This window comes from Diplotaxodon limnothrissa, linkage group LG2 (genome assembly GCF_057381915.1).
Source record: "Diplotaxodon limnothrissa isolate DT_005_m linkage group LG2, D_limnothrissa_male_GT1.1, whole genome shotgun sequence".
Classification (NCBI taxonomy): domain Eukaryota; kingdom Metazoa; phylum Chordata; class Actinopteri; order Cichliformes; family Cichlidae; genus Diplotaxodon; species Diplotaxodon limnothrissa.
In genome coordinates, this window is record NC_140597.1 from 6,086,799 (window position 1) to 6,099,019 (window position 12,221).

Below are 12,221 nucleotides of genomic sequence, written 5' to 3' on the forward strand. Positions count from 1 at the left end.
CTTTTGCCCTTGAAGCACAATGCAGTCTTCTGGAGCAACTGACACTGAAAAGAAAATCTCTTCCACAGATAGAGTTCCACTCTCTATTAACACTCTTACTGCAATGAAAAACCAGAATTAAAAGCTCAGTACTATCTAGTTACAGTGGAATAACAGTATTAAGTCTTCTATCCTAACAGGAATACTCAGTGTTTATGTTACACATCAAATTATTCTTTTAGCTCATAGACTAATTGTTTTATTTTCAGCACGCTAAAAGAGACAATGTTCAGATCAATTTTAGAAATCATTTTGAAGGTATGCAACATTGATAAATTCCCAAAGATAGTGCTTCATATAAATACTTACATATAAAACTAAGTGGTTTATTGCAACAGAAGTGAATCAACATAGAGATGTGAAACTGCTGCTGTCTACACACAGTTTAGAGTGGATACACAGTGGATGGATTAGGAAGGTTTTAGAGCATTTCTGCTCTGTATTACCTTTAACTTTCTATAGTGTTACATCTCTTAAAGTCTCCCATTGCACCTTTTCCCATCCAAGACATATCCTGCCTGCTCTTTATACACTAACGTTATCCTCCCATTTGTCCTGTCTGCTTTACAAATCATCTCTTGTGTTTGCTATGCTTTTCTTCCTTTTGCCAGCATGCTAAGTCTTACCAGTCAGCCTTTCTGACTGACAGCAGAATCAAATACTGTTCCTCTCTAAAATCAGAAGCACCAGCTGTTTCACAGTGTCCCCATGCTAATGCTAGGAGTGACCTGCTGTCCTTACTGTACGTCCGCTGTGGCACTAAGGGGCCTGTTGTGCATATTTCATCATTGCATGGCTGTCTAATTAGGTCAGTGTGATCCACTCATTCCCATGGCAACCCAAAGTGTAGAGAGAAGAGGAAAGAGAGAGACTGTAAGTGACTAAGCTTGTTGGTAAATGATGCAAGGATGTGTGGGGGTGTTTCTCAGGGAGTCGAAAGAAAGGAAGCAATGGAGTTGTTACTGGTTATGATGAATTCTATTAGAACACTGAGGCTAATGCATGAACCAGCAAATACCTTGTCAGCTATGGCCAGTAACTTTGTTTAAACAATGGATCAAGATAGATTAAAGAGTAGGTTAAAGAGAAGACCAATATTATGGTGTAGGTCAGGTACTGGGAACCTATTTTTGGTAAACAACTGATAAATATCTCAAAAAGTGGAGCTGCAACTGATCTTTTCTAACGTGATAAAAATGTGACTACTTTGCAGTGGGCTCCATTTATCCTTTCATCCATTTTCTTGTGCTTATCTAATTCACTGGTTCACGGTTGATGCCCATCCTGCGTGCCATGCGTGGGGTGTGGGGTTACACCAACAGCAGTTACAGTTACAGCAAAACGGTACAGTTACCATTACTAACAAAAACTTAGTCATATTTTCTTTTGTTTTTTCTTCCATCTCCAAAAAGTTTGTCTAAAGGGTCTCCCTTACCGCAACTTCAGCTTTATAGCAGGAAGTGGAAATATTTGCTTGGGACATCTTCCCTGTTGCAAATGTTGAGGACATTCTCTCTGATTGGCCAACCTGTACATTTAAAAGGAGGCCAAAAAAGCTCAAACGATGCCCAGTCTTTTCAATTTAGGTGCTTATCAATAGTAAACTGTGTGATCGGCTAACACTAATTAGCAGGTCTAATTGCCTTGGCAGTTAACCTACACAGTCTATGGATGCAATTTGCTAACTAAGTCCGTTACAAGTTTCTCGGTGACTGCAGTTGTCAGTCAAAGCTGTTATGATGACATTACACCCCAATTTAACATCACCGCGGTAGGAATTAGAATCAAACTTATGGGAAAGGAGACCCCTTGGACATAAATCACCATAATGAGAACTATTGATGACAAAAGAAAGAATCTTTGGAAAAAATTTATCTGAGGGGAATTAATTTATTTTAGTCTGACCCCAGTCCCATTCGCTAACATGGAGGAGGCGGGGTTTATGACATATACTGCAGCCAGACACCAGGGGGCAATAGAGACGTTTTGGCATTCATTTTTGGGGAGCTGTCGCGTCGTCCATGTTTTCTACAGCCCTAAAGAATGTAGCCTCATGGGCAGTGTAGTCCGTGCTGCAGGGAGAATGGACTGCCATACCCATTATGTATCTGTGAGCGAGGGAGGGAGAAAAAGGTGAGTGGAAAAGTATGAGCTGTCATCGAGTAGAAACGGGAGCTGGAAGCATGTAAATATAATAATAACCACTGCAGCCAAGAAGAGTGCCTGACGAGCCCAGTTGTAAGTAAGCTATTAAGACTCGACTGTACACAGTGTTCGTGTTTTCCTCCGAAACAATAAGTTCCGTTGGAGCAGCCTTTCAACGCCTCTCTCTGTCTCAAACTTGACCCAGACAACAAAGTAAAGCTATTTTTCGGCTACTAGCCCGACACTGAACCTGAAGTATTAGCCAGAGGTCCCTTTACTACGGTTCGGAGCCGCGGACCTTCAGTAACAGTAATAAATCACACAGCAATAGTACATTCATGTAGTTGTAAACAGCATGATAATATATTAAGTAATCCAAAGTATTCAGAATACGTTACTCTCATCGAGTAACGTAACGGAATACGTTACAAAATACATTTTGGGGCATGTATTCTGTAATCTGTAGTGGAATACATTTTAAAAGTAACCTTCCCAGCACTAAGCATGCCAGCATTTGCTAATATATTAGAAATCCACTGTTGTCTAAATAAGGTCACATACTCGTGCTTGGAGACTTTATGCTTAATTAATCAAGGTCAAATAAAAGCGCTGTCTACAGCAGTGATAAGCACTAAAATAGCTATTTCTGCTGTCAAATATTACAATTGTACCAGTCTGGGGTTTTTTTTTATAATTTCCATACTTTTATCTAAACATCATTCAAACATTTACATGTTTGAATCTAGATTAAAATAAACAAAAAATAAACCCAAATAAAAAATTTGCAGATTCAAGTTCTGTTATAGCAGACCTGTAGGCAATCACAACCCCTGCTATTTCTTCCTAAAACAAAGCCTTTAAACACTTGCAATTGATTTAAGTGGTGCTTCAATAGGCATTAAGCAAAGAATAACAGGTTCACTCTGGGGAAGGATGTTGGACTTTCAGCACAGTAGATATATGGGAACACAATTTGTTAAACAGATTATAGCTAATGTGAGGATGAATTTGTAGGAATCGAATCAATATCCTCTATTTAATCTGAGCCTATTTGACCCTTAATTAAACATTTTACATCGTATTGTACATGTTCTCATGTATTTGGAGTCATGATTCAATATAATAAAAAAATTGTCAAATGTAAAAGGTAGTAAAGGAAACATTTAACTTAAGTGCTGCTTTAGACCACTGAAAGAGGTATTTGTTGTTCATTGCAAAACGTGCAAAATCATGGGTTTGTGAATAATTATAAAATATTATATAACCGAAAAAGTCACATATATTCTTACATTATATACAACATTGAATGACTTAAAGTGAATGTAACAAAATCAATGATGTCCTTTTTTATGAAATAATTACATTTACAAATGTCATTGAACTTGTAACAAAAGCAAAATACTAAATACGGTATATATTTTAACACTAAATACACAGGAACAAACTAGTATTACATGGTGATATAGTCTTTCAGGTAAAAAGAGTGTAGGGTGGGATGTGATCTAGTTATAAAGTTAAAGGGTACACTGGGGTGGACAATATATTTTAATACATTTAATTACTTATTAATGCAAATGTTTCATCAGCTAATTTGATGGCCACAGAAAAGGTGATAAAATTGACTTTGAATGCGGGACATTTGTTGATGTCACATGTTGGTCTGAGTCTTCCAGAAACCGCTGGTCTACTGGGATTTTTCTAGGCATAAATGCTTTGTTGATGCCAGAGGTCAGGGGAGAATGGCCTGCTTTCTACATGCTGATACCAACAGCAGCTCAAATAACCGCTTACATACAAGGTGTGCAGAAAAAGCATCTTTGAATACAAAATATATTAAACATTGAAGCACATGGCTACAGTAGCAGAAGATCACAACAGAAGACCATTTCTGCCAGCTTAGAATAGAAAAAAGACGCTACAGTGGTGCAGGGTATACTTTTTTGGCAAGCTTTGGGGTTTTTGTTACTAACTGATTGTTTAAAATGCATAACCTACCTGAGTATTGTTGCGCACATGTCCATGTCTTTATGACCATAGTGTACCCATCTTGTGATAGTTGCTTCCAGTAGGATAACACACGATTTCACAAAGCTAAGATAATTTCACTCTTGTTTCTCAAACATGACAATGAAATCACTGTACTCAAAGGGCCACAGTTTCAATCCAATATGGATGTTCATCTGACAAAGATGCAGGACGTGCATGATGCCATCATGTAAACATGGACCAACATCTCTGAGAATGGTTTTCAGCAACTTGTTGAATCTATGCAACAAAGAAATAAGGCAGTTGTGGATGCAAAAGGTTTTATTAGTAAGGTGTGCCCAACAGAGCAGCTACTGACTATAAGTACAGTCCACAGAGATGCACTATCTAGATTATATTTGACTTCAGCCAATGCTAACTAGCATTTTGCCTTTGTTGTTTAATTATTTTCACTGCATATTACTCAGAACTTAAATTTCATTTCATTTATCTAATTTCTTAAGTATCAATAAAACACATTTAACCACTACTTTGACCTTAATGCAACTATGATGAATAGTTCATTCAGATAAAACTGCAAGTCTCCATTTTCCTCATATAAAATCAAAGCCGCGTCGCATGAAATTGATTACATCTGTAATTCACCGGCAAGTCAGAATGAAACACTCAACCTTTTCATTAAACCGCTTTCTAACTGCCCTCAGCAGACCAGCAATCAATAACAGCAAAGATTCAACAGTGAAACCAGACAGAGAGGATGATGCGAATATAATCTGAAACAGACATGATATCTTTGCCTTCACCACACTACACATCACACTGACTGACCAGTGCTACAGCTAACTGCACCAGCTGTGTCAGTTATTCACTGAACATTTTGTTTATATTACATATTGGAATAAACAGTACGGTCAAAATAAGTGATCACATACTGTAAGAGATTTTGCTGAAGACACTTATTTTTCAAGGTTTTCTGAAGGTCTTGCAATTCAAAATATCAGACAAAGACTATGAGTGGACGTTCAGGATAGATTGTACTGTGAAAAAAATAAGCAAAATACTCAATTACTCCTTTAAAACATACAGTAATAGAGCAGAAATGAAATATGAAATGTTGGTATTGATGCAGTCAAGTGTATTGTTAGACCCACTTTCCTCCCACATGTTGGTCAGGTTCATGCCAGAATACCTGTGACTCATCTTGATGAGCTCTTTACATAAGGCACTGAGTCGCTGTAAAACCTTCACTGGGCTTCAACAAGCAGATGAGAATGTTTTTGAACGGGTCTTGTCTGCTGGTCTATTTTTTTTCTTCAAACTATGTCTGCTTCTGCTAGGCTCTTGCATTTCTTTTTTGTTTTTCTGCGTCCCACATTTTTATTTTCGCGTGCTTGCTGTGACTTCTTGAAATTTGAGGTTTGAAATCTGCATATCATGATTACTGCATTGAGCCATTAAAATGCCATAGGGCCAAAAATATCTCGGGGACTAAAGAGAATGTGCAGTTAATAATTTAAAACCATTATAAAACATATGCATATGTTAAGCATAAAGAGACACAACATGATTAATATTTTAACTCTGTGTCAATCTTTTCTTCAGGCCTGACAACACTGCAAATTGTTCTGGACACCGCAGCAGAGAAAAAGTGGCAGGTAACTGCCATTAATGTGGGAAACCTTAAAGATGAGAGAAAGGATGAGGCCTACCGCTCACTGTTCCAAGATCTGGAGAACAAAAAAGAGAGGAGGGTGATACTGGACTGTGAACAGGATAAAGTGAAGGACATTATGGAACAGGTACATTGTAGATTATTATTATTATTATTATTATTATTATTATTTGGTAGTCTTTCTCGTAAGTAATTTCTGGGTAAAGTAATTACATGCAGTAGGCTCCATCGGTATAATGATCAGTGGCTTGTTGTTTGTAAAGAAAGCTAAAAAAAATGTACGTTTGCAAAACATTGAAAGCAAAAAACAAATGTTTTTACTATTTCGTGCTTAAATTATACATGATATTAGAACTAATAGAGTCCAAATATGTAAAAACTCTACTGGGAAGTGTAAATAGCACTGGGAATGGATCTGTGGTGATTAAAAAAGGGGGGTGCAGGAAATGCTAACAACCTTGTTGTCCTTTAATTACTCCTGTAGGAGAAAAGTAAGATCCAGTTGAAATACGTGTATCTGACAAAGCACTTACAAAAGTAGCCTTGTCACATGGACCATGCAGTCCAGCAGATGTAGAAAGGCACCATAACAATTATGCTAATTGTTCATTTAGGCTGTAAACAAAACTGCAATTAAAGGGAAAACAAATGCACATAAGCAGACTATTTTTACTTAACCTTTTTCTCACGAGGGAGGCATATTGATTAGCATTTAAAGCATGCAGACGTCTGTTTAACCAAATGCTGACTGAAATCAATGTCTACAGCCTCGTTGCCTCTTTATCAGGGAAAAACAGAGACTGTCGAGGTGGAAGTTTCTTGCTTTATGTCAAAGACATTTACATAGGAGATGCAAGACGTTATTATTCAAATCTGCATCAAGTAGCAGCCCTGACAAACGAAGGTGTCAGTCAAGCAGCGGGATTAGTTTCAGGTGTGCCATTTATATGAGGTACTGAAAAGGGGTCTGGTTGAGATATGTTAGTTTTTTGCTTTTGTCTTTTCTGATAAGAAAACTGGCGTCAGAACTTGATATCTCTGTCTAGCAATAGCTGCGACTATAAGTGACAATGTTTTTTAAAGTGATAACGGCCAAGACTGTCAGACATGTGAGGGTTGATTGAAACAAATTAATAATGTCTGAATAAATATGTGGCAGATTTAGATTGTACTTTCTTATAAGTGTAGTTGTCAAACAGTGTAAAATGGCATACAAGAGGAACTTCAATCAAGCATTTTATTAAGCTGTTTTTGTCAACTAAGAATTGCTTTTTCCTTCACGAGGTGTCCTATATGTTGTTTTAATGCACATGTGTTTCACAACAATGTAGGTCATCACAATTGGCAGACATGTTAAAGGCTACCACTACATTATAGCCAATCTGGTGAGTGTAAACAACATTTACAACTTTTTCTTTAAAGAATGACTTTATAAGTGTATTAATTGATGGAATAATTCATTTTGATCTGTTTTTTTAGGGTTTCATTGATGGAGACCTGTCCAAAATTCAGTATGGTGGAGCAAATGTTTCAGGCTTTCAGATTGTTGATTTTGATGATCCCTTGGTTTCCAAATTTGATCAGCGATGGGAGGCACTAGAAGAAAAAGAATATCCTGGAGCTGACAGTAAAATAAGGGTGAGTTTTAACATGCACATATGAGGCGATATAATACTGAAATCATCAATGATTATTCTGTTTAGTTTACTCTACTATACCAGCCCACATGAAGTCAGCTTTTTGGAAATTGGAATGGCATGTTCAGTTTTGGCAAACACACAAATCAGATAAATTTACATTAAAATATAACCAGAGCTGCATAGTCATTGCCAAAAGTAGCCTTCGTTTTTTTGTAACTGGGAAAGTTCAAGCTGTTTTTAAGGCCACACTGATTAAAAAAAAGCACTCACTCAAGTTTTGACATTTACAAAACAACAAAACTGCTCTACAAAAATACATAAACAAAGAAAGCACCAGCATCAAACATATGATATATCATATGCTGTCTAATTAGGGAAAGACAGTGGATAAAGCATAATGCACTGTGTAATCTAGTGCAGAATGTCAGATAAATATCATTTATTTATTTGATCAACTATATTTATTCAATGTGTGAATACGGAGCTTACAGTTAAAGCCTTTTTTTGTCAACTAGTTATATTATGTTTAACCAGATGGCAATACAGTCCTTCATTATTCATCTATATATAATATATAATTCATGTATAATCTCCTCCAATTTTCTGCCATAGTATACATCTGCGCTGACCTATGACGCCGTTCAGGTGATGACAGAAGCTTTTCGATACCTTCATAAACAACGCATTGACTTTACCAGGAGGGCCAACACTGGTGACTGCTTGGCTAATCCTGCTGTGCCATGGGCTCAGGGTGTGGAGATTGAGCGAGCACTGAAACAGGTAACTCACCTCTTTTGCTGGTGAGGATTCATTGCAGTGGTAACAGTAGACACATTAAAAGAATAGCATTTTAAAACGCATCGAGGTAGAAAGTACTTGTCAAAGATTGATTTTTACAGTGCATATGTACACAGAGAAATATGCTCTCAGAAGAAGAAGAAACACACTAAATAGAGATTAATTTGATGGTAAACTATGATGCTGCATCAGTTATTCATGGTTATCATGTTGAGTTTCTGAAAGATCAGTAACACGGTTCTCAAATGTTTTTTTCTTTTCTTTTTATGTCTTTATCTGTACCACACTGATTTGTCCATCTACACTCTTTCTTAATGCAGAGCAGAAAAAAGTGTCCAAAACAGCTTCTAGGATGAGATTCTTTTAATGATAAAGGTATCAGTTGGAAATGTCTCAGAAAGCTTTTCCAAAATTGATCAGTTCTTGCCTTTGATGTTTTTTTGTCTGGCACCCTGGAAGTCAGGATACACTTATAAAAGATCAAGATTAGCTGCCTTTAACCACCCCATGAAGACAGAGAGATGCTGTCCTGGGTTGTGATCAAACATGTCAGAAGATAAGCCGATCCAAGGGTGTTGGATCTCTTCCAAATCAATTTATGTTGCTCTCAAAACCTGATCAGTGATGTTTAGTTTCCCAAGATCACATGGCTCTTACCTTCAAATGTCCCCCAAAGTGAGGTGAAAGTGAGAGAGAATCAAACTTTATATTATGCTACCTATTTTTACCTAATATTTTAACTTTAATATTTTCCCAAAGGGGGGTTCTACGGCTAGATGAATATCACAGTATTAACACAGTGTGTGACAAGTTTGTTTTTTTCCCCCCCTCATCTCTTTTTGAAAGGACGTTTCAATTTGTTTTTCATTTTTAGTTTTTCCATCCATCCATCTTCTTCTGCAGTTAAAGAGGTTTCTTCTTGGTCTCAAATCAACTTAACTAAACAAATAACCTGTGAGTTTGATTGAACACTGTTACAGACTATGTAACATCTAATATGGATTTTACATTGTGAGTATAGTATGCAGTGTACTGACGTGCCATCCATATAGGAAACAACTAGTACCACATCAGCACTCAAGTCTAGACCTATGTAACAGCTTTCATGCAATACAGTGACTTGCCAACTGAAAATGGAACTTAAACTTTGGTGATTTTTCAAGTTTGTCAACTAAATGAGAGGATGTATGTCGAAAATCTGAGTTTCCATGTTGTGAAGTTAAGAGATCCACTCCACCAAATGCATTTTAGAAATGCTGATTTTCCCTGAAAAAAATCAAGAGGATCCTTCCCATTCTTTCTACTTTAGTTCCTTTGGTTAATGAATGTTCTCTGAATACATGCTGAGTTTATGCTCTTCAATCTGGACACCACTGGGTTCATTCAGACTTTCTGCTGCCTCGTAGCTCAGCACAAAGAAGTATTTGAAGTCATTAGGTATCATGGTAAAACACTCAAGAAGAGGGGAGTCATAGGAAACAAAGAGCAAAGAACACTTCTCACTTAACCGATCCAAATGGATGTCACTTTAGGGAACTTGGATGAGGTCGTGACAACATCACAATGCACTGATTTTTGGGCAATGAAACTCTGGGTGAATATGTTTTTGAGGACTGTATTACTTCAGACAAGTAAAAAGACACGTAAAAAAGATCCTTATTAGCACATTAGTATTTTACTTCTCTGAAACTGTCCCAATCGTCTCCTGATGACTTAGCAAAGAGCATTTCATCCTTGTTGTTCAAATTGGCAGCTATTTACGGATTAAGCCCTGAAAGGATTTATGAGACATTTATTACCTATTCATCCTGACAAAACTGCATTTGCATGACCCAGACAACATCAAGAATTAATTTAACTTTGAAAATCTCAACTTTTAACCTGCAAATGAATGGTGAATGGTGTTACTTGACTGATCATAATTAATAAGAACAACAATGATAGCTTCCATGTTTTTAATTATTGCCTTCCACATAAGCCCACTACCACTGTTTGCTCGTCACACAGATTTATTCATGTCAAATCAGTCTTACACACGTCTGATCTTGTGTTTCCAAGGTTCGAGTGGACGGACTGACAGGAAACATCCAATTTGACCAGCATGGCAAGAGAGTCAATTACTCAGTGAATATAATGGAATTAAAGAGTAATGGTCCTGTAAAAGTAAGTCTCTTGATATCCAATTTGAATAGAAGATGAATATCTATACAAGATTTGAGCGTTTGGAAAATTTTTGAGACTATATAGTTTGAATTCAAGGCTCAAGCTGTCCATTAAAGCAGCACTTACTTTTTCTTGAATTTATTGCTTATTTTTTCCAACAGATTGGATACTGGAATGAAATGGATAAAATGGCTGTCACCAAATCAGATGTCTTTACAAATGACACAACAGGAATGGAAAACAAGACCGTTATTGTGACCACCATTTTGGTATGTTTAATAATGAGTCCATAACTAATTGCGTACTTTTAATTGTGGTTTTAGTGTCTCCGTTCTTGGACCACTGGGTACCTTATTTTATGAATAGATGTCTTAACACTTTAATTTAGACACTTTTCCCTTTACGGAGAAAAGTGTTGGTTTTTTTTCCTTGTTTTTGTTAAATATATGTAGTTAAATATATGTAGAATAACACCAGATCACTGATTTCACGCTACAAGGCTATACTGTGTTTCACAAGGTAATTCATATGTGCTGAATTCATGTGTGCTGCTCTTTTTTCCTGTCCTTCAGGAAGCTCCGTATGTAATGCTGAAAAAGAACGCTGACCTTTTTGTAGACAATGAGCGCTACGAGGGTTACTGTGTAGATCTTGCTGCTGAGATAGCGAAGCACTGTGGCTTCAAATATCAACTGAAAATAGTGGGGGATGGAAAATATGGAGCAAGAGATGCAGAGACCAAAATCTGGAATGGGATGGTTGGAGAGTTGGTATATGGGGTGAGTTGATCTACTCATTCGAATGCATGCTTTAAAGGTTTTCAATGAGATAGCTTTGATTGAGAGCCCCTGTAATCTCAAGTGGTATTTCTTAAACCTTTTTTTGCCTTTTTTTTCTTTGCCTTCTGGTTTGATAGAAAGCAGACATCGCAGTGGCTCCTCTGACCATCACATTGGTGCGAGAGGAAGTGATTGACTTCTCCAAGCCTTTCATGTCACTGGGCATTTCCATCATGATCAAGAAGCCTCAGAAATCCAAGCCTGGAGTTTTCTCTTTCTTGGATCCACTGGCTTATGAGATTTGGATGTGTATAGTTTTTGCTTACATTGGTGTCAGCGTGGTGCTGTTCCTCGTCAGCCGCTTCAGCCCCTACGAGTGGCACACTGAGGAGTATGAGGACGGGCAGATCCAGACCAATGAGTCTACTAATGAGTTTGGCATATTCAACAGCCTGTGGTTCTCCCTTGGAGCCTTTATGCGACAAGGCTGTGACATCTCTCCTAGGTAAGTCAGAAAAATCCACAACTTCCATATTGCGTTAATTTAAGAAAATTTATGCTGTAAGTATAAGTAAATGATAAGTGATATTCCACCAGAACTACCTAAAAATGAGAAAAAAATTATTTTAGAGCTTCAAAGTATTCATCAACCAAGTGTATTTTTAGCTCTGCTAGCAATATAGGATTAGGGGTTGTAATATTGTTGGGTTTATAACTTAGAGGTCCAGCGTAAAGCACTGTAGCATAGATTCTCAAATCAAAAGTGGATGACGAGGATGGAGAGCATTAGTTAGTAACATGTTATGTTTGAGCATGTAACCAAACCATCCACTTTGTTATATTCTTCATACATTCTGTATGTCTTGGCTTTATTTGGTTTTATTTACTTTTGTTTAGATTAAAAGTTATAAAATTATTCTTTTTACAGAATTTAGTGTAAAATTAATATTTTAACTGTAGATTTACTACCTTGTGAGTAGACATTTGTGTTGTGTTGAC

The 12,221-nt window shown here is 37.0% G+C and overlaps 1 protein-coding gene across 2 annotated transcripts in view; it reads left to right on the forward strand.

Annotated features, from left to right (window-relative positions):
- Positions 1-12,221, forward strand: part of gria2b (glutamate receptor, ionotropic, AMPA 2b) — a 54,117-nt gene that overhangs the window by 36,005 nt on the left and 5,891 nt on the right. For both annotated transcript variants that reach the window (XM_085366265.1, XM_085366275.1), the window contains exons 4-11: positions 5,773-5,969; positions 7,174-7,227; positions 7,322-7,480; positions 8,095-8,262; positions 10,339-10,443; positions 10,605-10,712; positions 11,016-11,222; positions 11,360-11,727. In XM_085366265.1, the coding sequence (XP_085222391.1) occupies positions 5,773-5,969; positions 7,174-7,227; positions 7,322-7,480; positions 8,095-8,262; positions 10,339-10,443; positions 10,605-10,712; positions 11,016-11,222; positions 11,360-11,727 (1,366 nt within the window). The remainder of the gene's footprint in view (positions 1-5,772; positions 5,970-7,173; positions 7,228-7,321; positions 7,481-8,094; positions 8,263-10,338; positions 10,444-10,604; positions 10,713-11,015; positions 11,223-11,359; positions 11,728-12,221) is intronic.